A 15439-nucleotide genomic window follows, 5' to 3' on the forward strand; every position below is an offset into this window, starting at 1 on the left:
AAATCATACTATGAATAAATGGAAGGATATGTCATAATTTAAATTCACAACTTGTTTCAACAAACTTCCTGATTCATTAACAGGGTGTTGGCAACAGGAAAGAATGCAGTCTTTCTCTTCCTCAAGTAACTGGAAACACCATTCATGTTTTTAGACTACTCATTCATTAGTACTTTGTCTCGCAGATATTGTTTGATATCATTTTCCAGTTAACCCTATTTGGTTACTTCTTGACTCAAAAATGCCCTATTGATAGATCTAGGCAGTAACTGGCAATTTCTAACAGTGGTCCCTTTTTCCTTTTTCACGTGGGTGGCCTAGAATTTAGATTGGTACAGATGGGAGCCAATATTGAATGTGCGCAACAGTCTAGTGTATAATTGTAGCCTGGTTTCTTGGCTAAACACTTGGGGCAGGACACAAAAATTTTTATGTCTCTGACATGTTCTCCAAAACTGCCTTGCTTTATTTTCTTGTGCGTAGGGGATGGAAGGAGGATAGACAAGGGGAAAAAAAAAAAAAAAAGACCACACACATTGCTGGTCTGTACACATATTTCATACTTTAGCCATTTCTAAACCACATCTTATTGGATAGTATTCATGTTAGGAGTTAGCAAAACTTACTGTAAAGTCATCAGGACATTGCATTTGCTGGTATTAGTCTTACACTCTGGCCCAAGTTCACATTCTAGGTAGAAATGTCTAAAACTTAAAAATTCATTACCTCTAAATAGAAATTAAATTTTAAAACCTCTTTTTTTAAAAAAAAAAATTCTTTATTTGAGAGAGAGAGTAAAAGAGAGAGAACATGAACAGGGTTGGGGGTAGGGACAGAGGGAGAGGGAGAAGCAGACTCCTCGCTGAGCAGGGAACCCAATGCAGGGCTTGATCCTGGGACTCCAGGATCATGACCTGAGTCAAAGGTAGATGCTTAACTGACTGAGCCACCCAGGTGCCCCTCAAATTTAAAAAATCTTATTTACTGGTGGCACCAAACTGGTCGTTCAGTACACATTTACTGAATGCTTGCTATATACCAGTCACTGTGCCAAGCACTAAATCTAAAAAGCCATCTCATTCCACCTTACCCCTATATACACAGTCCTTCCCAGGCCCACATCCTCATCCTCCTTTAGACACCTCCCCCAAGTTTCTGCAAAGGTTTAATCTGTAAATGTATCTATCCATGTTACAGATTTCTAATGATAGATATATCAACACCATGCAACTTGAAGGGAAATTCCACAGTAGCGTTATCCTGAAAAAAAGGATTAAATACACACACACACACACACACACACACACCAGAGAAAGTGACTTTTTCAGGTATTAAGATATATAAATAAATAGAGATAGGCAATTGCCTTCTAAGCAAAATTGAAAGTGCTTTACTGCCATGACCTTCTTTCCCTATCCCCATGTTATCTGCCAAGTGAGGTTGTTTCTAGTGGCTCTGAAGAAGTGGGAGGCTTTTACAAAATGTTTGGGGGCTCAAAACTTAAGTTTAAATCACTATATAAAGAAATTCCATTTTACAGGGCACCATTTGAAAATAACATCCAGGAATATAGCTTCTAGCATGCTACTTCTCTAAGAGCCAGTCTCTGGGCACTTACAGACTCAACCGTTGAAGACAGATACTTTTTGGAGATTTCTTGAGGCAGCAAATGTACAACATCCTTTGGTACTATATCTCAATATTTAATCACTCATAAATCAAAATGTCATTCTTACCTATTACAAAATGCTCTTGCTGCAATTAAAACTCACTTCCTCTCCCTTAACCTTCTGTAAAGGTAGAAAATAACAGATCATCTTACTTACAAAAAACCTTGTATAAATTAAAGACTCTTCATTGCCCTTTATCTTTTGCAGGCTAAGCAACCTATGGGTCCCAATGTTTTGGTGGCATCTTATTTTGGTGTTAGTGCTGATCAATAAATACTATTTAATGCTGCTCGAATTTCTCTACATCACACAAAGGAGGCAGAGATTCTGATTAAGATTGTGTCTCCATTAAAATTTAGATATCTGGGTTTTAGACATTTTTTGGTTTTATTTGGGGAAGTTAGTTTTATAGCAGGGAGGTCAGTCTTTTTGGATTTCACAAAAGAAATATAGTACCCAGGACTGTTACCCTCTAGCATGACAAATCACTTGCCTTTTCTATGTTACTTATCTAATAATGTTTCCATATGACTATGTGGCACTAAATAATTAAACTTTGTTTAGAGAGGAATCATTAAACAATTCTCACTTTACCTTGATTAGTGTTGTCCAAAGCCTCAAACTCCTAGAATTACATGGTTTGTTGGCGGTCCCTAAGAGAGCACTCTCAATTCACGGGTCCTGAAGCAGGCTGACTGAGTCATGAAGGGAAGCCTGAGATACGCCCATTGAATCTTAGAGGTGTTGGCAATACCAGGTGTGAGTTAGCGGGCGCTGGGCTGGCCCTCTTGCCGTTCCCACACCACTGCCAGCGTTCTTTGAACATCTCCTTCCTTCTGGACTTCAAGAATATTAAAGGTAAGCATCTCGAGGGGTAACATCCATTTCCGCTTTGATCAGAAAAGTAAATGCCTATCACAGCAGAAGTCTCTATGGGATTAGGTACTGGCGGTGTTGGTTCTAGTGGTGGAGCCTTTACCTGGCACTTTTTTCGACGCCCTAAATCCCTTCTTCTGTTAGTGGGCTCCAAATATCCCACTGCTTAGTCCTTCCTGCCTCTTCAGCCTCCCTAGACCAGGAGTAGTGAGTAAAAATTTGCATTTCCTGAGAAGGGCCTAGGGCGTTCTGGCTCTATCCGCCGCTTAGGTATCTATCCTCAATCCCTGGTAAATCAGAATATTTTTACGGACTACAAAAAAACCCGCTCGTGCTTCAGGGTCTCTCCCTTGCTAAAGTATCTGCAGAAGACTAGGTATTTTACTGGTGAAACACCCCTTCCCCGCCACCGTAGGCACGACCTCCACAGGCGGCTCCCAGGGTCTCACTCAGTGACCACCTCCGCGGGGCTCACTCTGGCCGCAGACGTCCCGCCCCCTGCCACCTCCGCGCGTCTCATTGGTCAGGCCCTGCATCCGCCTCGACTCCTGACTGGTAGTTGTTCTTGTCTGTATGAGCCGCGGGGACATTTCCGCATTGAGGGGGGCTGCTCCAAATGGGGGGGGGGAGGGGAGGCGTTTGGGAGAAAGTGGGGGTTTGGGGGTGTCAGAAACCGGTAGCCAGGTGGGCGCAGGGGGTCTGCAGCTGGGCTGTGACCGCGGGAGAGGAGTTAAAGTTGTGCATGTGTGAGGGGAGAAGGGGGAGAGAGAAAGGTGCCTCAGAGGTGACATTCTCTCAGCCTGCGATCCTTCTCCCGGGACGCCATAAACGCCCCCAATTTCTCAGCTGCTAAAGAAGCGGAAGGTGGGTCTCGGTGGCGGATTGGAGAAAGGCGAGGACGGGCTTCTCCAGACCCCTTAGGCTGTGTGTTTCTTTCTGGGAAATGTGTAAATTTCCTTTCCGCGACCCGCTGTGTGGCCCGGGAGGCCCAATTTGGGCCGTCCCGCACGCCTCGGGCTTGGGGCGGCATGCGGGTTCTCCCCTCGCGGATGGACCCTTACTGTTTGCTGCGGGTGAGGGGCGATATGGCCTTCGGCCCCTCCCGAGAACAAGCCACGGCAGGATTTCGCCACTCGCTGCTGGAAGGGGGCGAGCTGGAGGCCTCGGTCCGCCGGCGGACGCGCGGAATTCTTGCCGCCTCCTAGTCCTAGGGTGTTTACAGGCTAGTAAAAATGGTTGCATTGCCCCTCTTTGCCGACCTCACCCGCCTCCCGCGTCCTGCTTGGGCGCTGGCAGCTGCTGACCGAGGTTTCCCGGGGAACTGGCCCGAGGCTGGACGGCAGCGAGGGGGAGGGGATGGGGGGTGCGGCCGGCCAGTGTCTGCTGCCGTCCAGCCCAGGAGGGCGTGGGGACCCGGTGGGGGGGGGGGCGGCGGTGAAATAGCCGTTGTAGATCCTCCTCTTTCATTGATGAAATTTAAGTTCGTGTGATTTTACCTTTTCCGGGAGTCTCCAGTTGGCCCTGGTTTGTGTCAGGAGCGCAGTGTAGACAGGAGTTCTAAGCAGACTCAGTCACACTAAGTTCCTTTCTTTTTGGAAGTGGAGGAGGTTTTCCTGTTTGTTTTTTTGTTTGTTTATTTGTTTGTTTGTTTTTAGGCAGTTTTAATAGCTTTGAATAATTACTCCCTTAAGGGATTAAATATAGGAAGAGGAGAAAGAACACGTCGGTTGTTAAAGTAAGGGAGGAAGAGAGACTTGCCCTATAGCGTGGCTTCTCTAGAAATTTATACACACACACACACACACACCAGAGTATTTTAATAAATCCCTAAAATGTCGAGATATGTACAAGGTAAGACACCTTTTTTTTTTTTTTTTTTTTTTTTTTTCTTCCTGGGTTGCTTCAGTCGGGAGGTGGGTGGAAGTAGAAATGTTCATTTGAGATACCATTTGCGAAACGCTTTTCCTTAAATTGACATTTGAGCGGCTTTGAGCTGCTGGGTTGGCATTTCGGATACGTATAATTTATACTCCTGTGTTCTGCCGGGTTTAGTTCTGCCTCCCTGAAATCAGGTTAGTAGCACTCTGGCTCGCTAGGGTAGTAGCTGTAAATAATGATAAAACAGGATTTTGCCTGCTGATTAACCCCTGTTCTCTTTTACTGGTGGAAGTCAAGGTAACCATGTGTGCGACAACGGGAAGGGGAACTGGGGGGGGGGGCTGAGGGAAGGTAGATAGGTTTTGCCAGGACTGTTGGGGAAGCTTTAGTGTTCTCTGTTTCTACTTCGTTTGTGTGTACGTGGTTGGAGTCTCAGATTCAGTTATTGCGAAACCGGGAGTATCTTGTAGAAGCTAGAGGTCATTTCAGCAAGAGAAATGACTTTGCTGCATTGCTGTTTATTTCCTTCTTCTTTGAAATCTGGAAGGATTATTAAGGTTTCTTTGAATCTTGGAAATTGCCCTCTAAATTGTACATGTCTTAAAAAAGGGTTAGCGAATGCCTCTGAACTGAGTTAATTATTAACATTGCTTGTATGTCTGTGTGTGTTGGTTGTACACATTGAAATTGGTGCTACTTTAAATCTGTCACTCACTGATATTTAGCATAGGATTTGCTTCTTGTATGCAAGTAAATCCGTTGCTTGCAGACCCCACATTGTAAAAGCTTCAACTATCTTGATGAACACACAGCTAGTGAAAGTTCACAACCACTTAATGTGATTCTCAACAGATGTACTTTAAATAAAAAATGGTCAGTTATGGCCATTATGAGACCCTAGGAATAAAAATGCTCTAGTATGTTTTATATCATTTTATTAACTCTTCTTTGAGTTTTGTATAATAGATTGAGTATTTGCCTGTCTTAATATGGAAACAGATGGGATACTTTTGCCTGCCTCCTTTAGCACTACACTCAGAAATGTCACTTGCCATTAGACTTTCAAATTCATGTTTTAACTTCTTTGTGGTGAGAGAGGCTTTTTATATTCTGATTGAAGAAATGTCTTAGTCAAGAATGGAAAAACGAGGTAACTTAATTTGCTGGTTTTGTAATAGCAACAACGAAATTAACAAAGCTTCTTTTGGCAAGAATATGCTAGGGAAAACTGGACAAGTCACTTGGTAGTTTTCCTTTTAAATTAGCAGTTTTGCAGAAAAAGATGATACCCCTCCCCTCCAAATTTGACATGATTATGTTCCTGTTTGTCATTGTTTAAATTTTGTTCTTAGGTGTAAACCCTCTGTATGTTCAATTAACTCTGCTGCTGTTGATAACCCTAATTGATAGCCCTAATTGTATAATTGGCTAATGATTCAGCTGTCTCCACAGATCAGTTTTCAAGTATAATTTTTGGGTTTTTGTCTTGGAGTGTTTTTTGTACCAGATGAAATTGTTTAATCTTTGCTGTATCACTTACTGATATTTCTAATCATGGACAGTTAGCTTATGCTATAGAAGAAAGATTTAACAAATACTAGGCCTCTGTTTTCACATGTTTCATTAAAGCTTCACAAAACCCCTAAGTTTTTTTTTTAAGATCTTATTTATTTATTTGACAGACAGAGATCACAAGTAGGCAGAGAGGCAGGCAGAGAGAGAGATGGGGGGAAGAAGGCTCTCCACTGAGCAGAGAGCCCTATGTGGGGCTCGATGTGGGGCTTGATCCCAGGACCATGGGATCATGACCTGAGCTAAAGGCAGAGGCTTTAACCCACTGAGCCACCCATACGCCCCTAAGAGGTAGATTTTTTTCATGCCCTTACAGCTGAGGAAATTTACGTATCTTGTCCAAAGTTTACAGCTGGTAAGCATTGAAATTCATATATATGTGTGTCTAAAATCCTTGTCGTTTCTAATACCTTTTGTTGCTTTTCACATTAAAACGTTACCCAAATGGCTTGTTTCTCCAAGTAGACTGTCAATTTCCTGTGGGCAAAGATAATATTATATCTCTGGGGGAAATACAGTGTCTTGAAGTGGTGGATGCTCCAAAAGAATTTGACACAGATGACAAATGAGAAACTCAGCATTTTTTATATATATATTTTTAGGTTAGCCTACATTTTTATTTTCAGTTTTTTTTTTTTTTTAATAATACCACTTAGATTACATAAATGTTATAAAGATAGAAGCATTTGGATTTAGGTTTGAATCCTGATAACAGGAGATTTTAGATACATAACTTTTCTGAACCTCAGTTTCTACTTATTTAAATATTGAGTACTAATGCTTTGTCACAGGGTTATTGAGAAGCTGAAATGAGATGAATTATGTGAATGCCCTAGTCACATACTAAATGGCCAGTGAGTTTTCCATTTCTTTCTTAAAATGATGGTGGCCATACAGATAGCATTGCAACCATAAGTATAACCACATGTCATCAACAGAAGTAAATAGAACAAGGCAGATATGACAGTTTTTTATTTTCCTATTCTAGTTTGGTGTCTAGTCCCCTAGCACTTGGGAGTTGATATATTTGGGGGGGGGGAGTGCAGGGGTCGGAGGGGGGAACCTTGAATGGTGATGTGAATACATAGTTGGTGACAGTTTTTGTTTTAGTCCAGTCAACAAAAACAGTTTTTGAGTGCTTACAATGTGCAATACACTGTATTGAAATTTCATGGGTATCCCTTATAGTGGGCATTTGAAATTCAGAACATCTAGGTATTATACCTGTGTGTTGTGTGCACGTGTTTTTGATTGCCTGGACAAGATTTGGGGTTGCTATACTTGGCTTGAATCTCTTCTCCCAAAGCTAGGCAAAGCGCTTTGTAGAAAGCTGGGTGTCTCCAGTCTCAAGCACTGGGACCAGTAAGTCATTAGGTAGAAATATTCAGTTACTAAAACTGCTTAATGTTGATAGGCAGGGGCACTCTCAGTGTATATTCCTTGTCCAAAAGAAGGTTTAGCTTTCTTTGGGCATCTCCTAAGTCTATATTCCTCAGGCACTTAAATACCTTTTTTTTAGGAAGACTCTTCTTTCCTAGATCTAGGATATAATTGCCTACCTGTTGTATTCTGCCCTCAGGTTACCTTCAGCCTACACCTGTGAAATTACTTCCCATTTGCTAGTTTTCTTCACTCTAGGGGTTGTTGCAGAGCCCCAATTATTCTAAATAAATGTGAGTACTAGCTGAGGGAGAAGGGACGCCCTCTCACAGTTGGAGGTACTAGGGGTCTTCAGCTGATGTGACTTTTTGCCAGCTCTATCAATGGGTGCCATTTGGGATTCTGCTTTTTATAAAAGTTCTGAGAGCTATGGGATAATCTCTCTCCACATGATTTGAAATTTATAAATGGTGCAGGAAATATTGTCATCTAGCCAACTATGATCATGTTATGTGCTTATACTATAATATTAGAGGAACTTTTTTTTGAACCTTTTTAATAGGCCATTATTTATCTAAATCATATAAAAATGTCCCTTAATATTCTTAAATTGAGGAGGTATTTGTATTTTAGGGGAAGGTATTTGAGTGTCTCTGTGTCACTTAAAAAATATTTGAGGCCCATTGACTTTCCCATTTGTTGGAATTCTCTCCTTATGACTCTTTTTTTTTTTGTGGTTATTCCTGTTTGGTAGATGGCAGCTAACCAAGGAGGATTAGCTGAGCTAATTTTAACTGAAGGGGTCTCAGATGAGTATAGGGATGAGATGTATTCTGGGGCCTGATTATGGAGGCTGGCCTTGGCCTGCTTCTTCTCAAAACCTCAAACTAAATTTAGCTTTTTGCTGATTATTTAGATGACTAGGATGCTTTTAGCCCAGGAGGATTGTGACATGGATTTCAGACAGTAGTAAAGGGGGCAAAGCAATGACTAAGGCACACTCCTCATTTTTTGAAGACATGGCTTGGGATTCATTATGTTGCTATAAGGAGGAGAACTTAGTTAAATTAGAATCACAGTTAAATGGAAAATTAAAAGAAACTCAGAATAGTTGAGCTGATGAAAACTTTGTTTTCCACCATGGACTTGGTAATCTCTATGGTTAAATTGCCTTTGTTCTTGATAACTGGGTGTTTCTTCTAGTAAGATGATTTTCATTTATGAAAGCCTACTGAGAAAAGAAATTAATAGGGAACATCAGAGAAATAAGAAATCTTAACTGGTATACTTCTTGGAAGTGCCATTTTAATATTCTGAAGATAAATTGAAAAATAACTTTTACAAGGAAATTACACTGAACTGTTAAGTTTGAACAGTAAGTGTTTTCTTGTGATACTGCTACACAGAGACCTTTCTCTGTGTTATTTTTTCTTCATAGAAAATTGTAATATTTATGAATTGTAACTTTAAAATAACTTTAAAATAAATTTTTAAAAATTTCAAATAAAATTAAATAATTAAAATAATAAAATAAAATACTTAATTTGTATAAGGAACATTCGTTGGCCTAATAACGAAAGTGCTGTAGGCAAAAGAATAATAAATATACTGTGGTTTTCTATTTTCCACCAAATTGTATTTGGTAATTTTATGAGTTCTCAGAAAGAAAGATATAGCCATTACTAAAAAGTTAATACAAATAAATATTTAAAAATCAAACTAGCTCTGGATTATCTGTAAAAAATGAAAAATTAAGAGTTGACTGTACTAAGTTTCTATAATGTGATTTCTCTTGATATCCAGAATTTATGCCACTGGAGAAAGTCCTAGCATTATTAGAATAAAATTTGAGAGAGATCCTCTAGGATTTTGGATTTAGTGAATGAGGAAGTATGATTCATTTAACTACCAATTTGATTGGTTGGGATCTCTTTAGAAGGTTAGCTTTTTCTAAAGACTTGTATCCCTGTTTTCTTTTCTAAACTTGTATTTTGTACTTGGTATAATAGTGTTTGCATTGTGGATGAATTCGTCTTGGGTGATTTAATAGATTGTTCCAGACACAATGACAATTAATTGAAGCCATATGTCTTAGGCTTTTAAAATTCTTCCACCAGGCATGCATTTTTCTATTAATAACTTTTATAGTCTTTGAAAGTTGGCTTGCCAAGCCATCAAAAGAAAGCCATCAAAAGAAAATTAAACTCTATGCATTTGACAGGGCTTAGGTGTGAGAAAGGGGATAAGACTCCATTTCAAAGCTGTTTCCCAGTTATTGGTGATGCAGACCTCTCCTTAGTTTGTTGCAAAGGAATTGTTTAGGACTCAATTTCTGCCTCTGCCGAAAGTCCTGCTGTTTTATTTTCTCAGTCATTGCCAGTTGAAATCGATTGTGCCCCCAAACCATTTTGACAATTAAGGGTTATTTCTGAGAACCAAGGAGAAAATGGCTATGTTGTCTTAGTTTAACTTAGATAAACAACAAAATGTTTTGTTTTCTAACATTTCTAGATATTTATTTTTCCTATGCAAATCAAGAGAGTTCCCTGTTTTTCTGTGATTTCACTTATATCTTTAAAAAAAGAATTATTCATTGTAATCATGTACATGAGATAGTCATATTATGCTTAGTCCACTTTTTAATAATCACCAAAGTGTTGAAAATACTCTCCTAGGGGATATTCCCTTTAACAATAACTCCATTGCTCCTTGGCCACAAAGGCCTGCAGACAAGTTGTTTGGAGTTTGCTTTCCTCTGGTTGCTGCCCTGGCAAAGGCTGATGTGATGTTTCATTTATGTTTAAGCCCTGCCTAGAATTTTAAAACTTGGAGAAAAAGAGTGCAGGAAAATGAAATAACACAGTTCTATGCACTGTTTTAGGTTCACTTATGCCAGTGATAAAATGCTTGGCCTTGGTAATAAAATATTTAGAGCGTGCATAAAAACTTTCTTCGATTTTTCATTGCCCAGAAAACAAACAGTATAGAGGGAAAAGGTGAAGAGCATAAAAGGATGCTTATTCTGGTGTGTAGTTTTAACCTCACCTAATAACCTTACATTGTAGACATAGTTTGATTTTTGCATGTTTTCATTCAGGCATACTCCTGGAGGTGTATGTAAAAGCACTGTAACCAAGAAAGGGGAGACCTTCCTGCAGGAAGGAGAAGCAGGGCACCAGGGTTTAGATTCCAGCTTGGCACTGCTACCGTGTCCTTAGGCAAGTCAGCATCTCTGGGGCCCTGTTTCATCTCAAGATAAGGGAAGAGGACTCACTGACCTTAAAGCTTTTCCAAGCTTAGAATCCTAGTTTTATCTAAATGTACATACATCAAATTACAGGGCAAGCCTGCCAAGTAATTTTTTGTGCTTGATGATGATGAGTTTATATTGTATCTCTTTTTCTTCCTCTCAACAAATGAGTATTCTAGGTCTCTTGGCACATGCCTTCTTGTATCTGTTAAACTTAATGCAAGGTAATATTATTTAACAAGTTGACACATCTCTTCTGAAAGTTCTGTTTTTCAGAAGCAGTATTTTCTTTTTTGTCTCTTAAGATTTTTAAGAGCTACTCTGTTGTAGAGAGCAGAGTTACTCTTAATTATTAATGAGAAATCTGGTTTATGTGTAAATTCTAACAGTTAAAAACAGTCTTTTACATTCGCAAAAATTTATTTTAGCAAATAGCCCTGCATATTCAGTGCTAGAACAGTTCTCAGAAAACTGGTACTTTTTATCTTTACCAGAAAACATTTATTAAGCATTAATATGTGTAGAAAACTGAGTCATTAAAAAATCTGTAAATGTAGGGGTGTCTGGGTGGCTCAGTGGGTTAAGGGGCTGACTCTTGGTTTTAACTCAGGTCATGACCTCAAGGTCATGATCTCTGGGTCCTGAGATCTGAGGCTTACTTTAGTCTCCACGCTCTGCAGGGAATCTGCTTGAGAATATCAGCACCCATCTCCATCATGCTTTCTCTTTCTAAAAACAAATACATATTAAAAAAAAAAAAAAACTATGTAAATGTAAATAATCATACTGTGGTTTGGAGTCTGAAATAATTAATTGATTTAAAATCAACTAATTGATTTTAATTGTGATTGAATGACCTGGACTATATTCATACTAAATAAGCTAAATCTAAATATATAAATTGCCCAATTTTATTTAATCTTTAAAGCTAGTGAAAACATTATGCTAACATTTATATAAGATAATAAAGATTGGAAAGAAACATTTTGTCTAGATTGGCTATAAGTATGAAATTGGCTAGAAGTTTGATAACATACGTGATAACTGACTGATAAATCAGCTTCTTTTTAAGAAGTCTTGGGGACTTCAAGAACTCAAGACACAATCCACATTTTGCTTAGCCGTGCTTTCCCATGACCATAATTCCTGGTTCTTGAATACTTTTTGTTTGGCCTTATCAGACTCTACCTTCACTAGACTGGAGTCTACCTTCTTAATGTATTTCTACCACATAGCAGTATCATAATGGGCTTTTACTCATTTATTTAATAAACATTACTTGAATATTTACTATGTTTCTCGCTCTGTGTTAGGCAGTGGGAATATAGCCTGAGCAAAATACACATGATATATTCCTACAGAGATTATAACTTGTTGGGAAAGATAGACATTGAATAAACTTTAAAAAGCATGGTGTTATAAAGGTGAAATAGACGAATTTATCTTGTGAGCATGTAGTGGGCAACCATGCTTGGTTTAGAAAGATATTCAGGAGGAGATTACATTTAAACTGAATTCTGACAAATGATATATATTAGTGGCTGCTCAAGCCACTAATATGAAAATATAAATCTTGATCTCTTATTTACATATTATGAGGTGTCTGCAGTGTGTCAGGTGCTGAAGTAGGTGCTGGGAAAAAATTTTTCATAGCTAGTGCCTTTGAAGTTTTGCAGACAGACATCTGAGCAAAGAGTTAAACTTTAGGGGCTGTTTGGTATAGTAGAGAGGCAGGAGTGATTAAAACCCTTCCATTAAAGGAGTTGTGATAGAAGGAGGGCCTCTTTGCATGTTCAGAAGCTACCACCTAGAACACAGATCACCCTCAAAATAGCAGAAGCTACTCAAGATCACAGAGTTTGAGCCCTTGGGGAAGTTTCTTAGAGTCTGAGATGCTTTCTCATGATTGTGGCATTCATGCTGGGCCACTAATTTCTAATTTTTTCCTCCTCATTTCTGTGTACCCTGCTCTCAATATGTTGAACGACACTTGAGATGTGTGTTTTGGAAGAATCTTACAATAAATAGAATGCTTTTAATTTCATGGAACAGAAAAGTACAAACATAGTTGGTTTAAAAAAATGAGGGACTTCCATCACATGAATCTTGAAGTGGGATGTTCCAGAGTTGGCTAATTGAATATAAAGAATGTATCAGTCTTTCCCTCCTTCTCCTCTGCTTTCTTAGCCTAGCTTTCTCATTCTTAGGTTAGCTTCCTGTAAGGTCACTAAATGGCAGAAGAAATGGGAGGTGAAGGGTTGGGCACATATATCCAGGGGTGGAAAAGATAATATTTTTTCCATGTGTCTTTTTTCAGTCAGGAGCACCTTTCTCCTAAATTCTTTGGCAAACTATACCCTCGTGACTCACTGACCAGAATCATATTATGTTTCATGCTTAAACCAATCTCTGGAAAGGCTTTAGACCAATCTGGGCCTGGAGCCATCTCCAAAGCATGTGGCCTTAGGGCAGACAATAGGTGACAGAATAGCATTGTCTCTGGAAAAGAACGATGTGCATGGCTGCTTCAAGTGTATTAAGTGGAGTATAGTCTATATCAGAGCTACTCAAAGCAATACAGGTAGCATTCACTTATTAGAAATGCATATTTACCCCCCACCAGACCTACCAGAGTTAGAATCCTGGGAGCTTGCCCAGGAATCTATGTTTTGTTTTGTTTTGTTTAGTTTCAGAAGGCTGTTTATTTGAATGATAAAGTGAATACGACTGCCATTAAACTCAGTTATAAACAAAGGGAACGATGCTTGCGTTGACCTCTCCAGGGGCTCAAAGCAATGAATGGATGCGCCGAAAAAATCATGAGGGAAAATCTACAGATTCAACTCTGTTTTCTTCTTTTTTCATTTTTTCTTTTAACAAGGCCTCCAGGTGATTTGTGTGCACAGTAAAGTTTTAGAAGCACTATTTTTTTTTTTTAAAGATTTTATTTATTTATTTATTTGACAGACAGAGATCACAAGTAGGCAGAGGGGCAGGCAGAAAGAGAGAGAGGAGGAAGCAGGCTCTCCGCGGAGCGGACAGCCCGATGTGGGGCTCGATCCCAGGACCCTGGGATCATGACCTGAGCCGAAGGCAGAGGCTCTAACCCACTGAGCCACCCAGGCGCCCCTAGAAGCACTATTAAGATATCACAAACGAACTAAGAAATTGCAACCTTTAGGCATTCTGCTCTAGCCCTTTCATTAACTTTGGCTAATCAAAAAGGTACTTCGGCTTGGCTTTTAAGACCGGTCTGGTTAAGGAATTTGTATTTGTTTATCGCAAATACAAATCCCATCAGTGAAGAAGTGATATGATTGGGGTTGCAGTTTAGGGAGACCAATCCATTCTGCTTGGTACTACCAGATTAGAGTGACATATGGGCAGACTAGTTAGAAAGATGCTGTCATCATAACCAGGAGATTGAAATGAGAGAGGTTAAAGTAGCAGCAGTGGGAATGAAAAGCAATGAATGGAATTGTGGCAATTGAAGTATATAGTATTGGATTGATGTTATGTGAAGGGAAGGAAGGAAAGAGTCAACTGTGCTGAGGTTTACAGGTCACCTAGCACTGACTAGGAGAATGTTCATATCATGTAGAGCAGGGAGGTGTATTTGGTTTAGATGATTTGGACATGTTGAGTTTGAAGTACCCAACTTGAGTGTCCAGGTGGAAAATGCCTAGAAGGCTGTAGGGAATGTGAATCTGGAGCTCAGGAAAAAAGATCAGGATGCAAGGCACATATTTGGGGATTATCAATAATGAGACTGGTAGGTCATAATTGAGGGGAAGAGTGGTCTGGGGACAGAATCTTAGGAAATTCAGGGAGTAGGAGAAGAAAGAGTCAGTTATGGAAATTGAGGCCTGGTCACAGAGGTAGGAGAAGATGTAGCATATTATCGGGTAATGGAATCCAAAGAAGAAAAACTTTTCTAGGGGGAATAGTCACAAATAACTGAGATTAACAACTACAGTGAGAATCCAAAAGACGATGGTTAGCTTTAATTGGTCATAAATCTAGTCAGTATATGTCCTCAACTTTATCCATGGATATTTCTAGTTACCAGTACATTCTTAGAGTTTTTAAACTTACAGTAGTCCCCTCTTACCTGCTTTCACTTACCTCAACTGAGGTCTAGAAGCGGATGGTCTTCTCCTGACATACTGTCAGAAGGTCAATAGAGACAAACCAGAGAGATATTTCAGGTCTAGTTCTGAACCACAGCAATAAAGAAAATATTGCAATAAAAGGAAAGCCAATGGAATTTTTTTTCTTGTTTCCTGGTACATTTAAAAGTTACATTTATACTATACTGTACTATACTATACTGTAGTGTGCAGTAGCATTATGTCTAAAAAATATACATACCTGAATTAAAAATATTTTATTGCTGAAAAATGCTAACCATCATCTGCATTTTCAGCAAGTTGTAATCACTGGTTACAGATCACTGTAACAAAGATAATAATGAAAAAGTTTGAAATATTGTGAGCGTACCAAAATGTGACACACAGACACAAGTGAGCAAATGTCACTGAAAAAATGGTGCTGATAGACTTGCTCAATGCAGGGTTACCACAGATCTTCATTTTGTAAAAAAAAAAAAAAAAAAAAAAAGGTAGGGGGGCAGTATCTGCAAAGATCAATAAAAAGAAGTATGCCTGCACTAGCCTAATGCTGTGTCAATGCCTCTATCATTTACCTCACTTCATCTCATCATGGAGGCATTTTATCTTCTCACAAAGTCAAAAGAAGGCTGAGTACAACACAATATTTTGAGACCACATTCACATATTATTACAGTACAATT

General features: G+C 39.3%; 1 protein-coding gene across 4 annotated transcripts in view; it reads left to right on the top strand.

Annotated features, from left to right (window-relative positions):
- Positions 1-3166: 3166 nt before the first annotated feature.
- Positions 3167-15439, top strand: part of UGP2 (UDP-glucose pyrophosphorylase 2) — a 69031-nt gene continuing 56758 nt past the window's right edge. For 2 of the 4 annotated variants that reach the window (XM_059187817.1, XM_059187821.1), the window contains exon 1: positions 4072-4397. In XM_059187817.1, coding sequence (XP_059043800.1) covers positions 4379-4397 — 19 coding nt within the window. In that variant the 5' untranslated portion in view covers positions 4072-4378. Of the gene's footprint in view, positions 3411-4071; positions 4398-4643; positions 4722-15439 lie in introns of those variants that run through there. The other 2 variants (XM_059187819.1, XM_059187820.1) reach the window with 2 other exon arrangements.

This window comes from Mustela lutreola, chromosome 9, assembly GCF_030435805.1.
Source record: "Mustela lutreola isolate mMusLut2 chromosome 9, mMusLut2.pri, whole genome shotgun sequence".
Taxonomy (NCBI): domain Eukaryota; kingdom Metazoa; phylum Chordata; class Mammalia; order Carnivora; family Mustelidae; genus Mustela; species Mustela lutreola.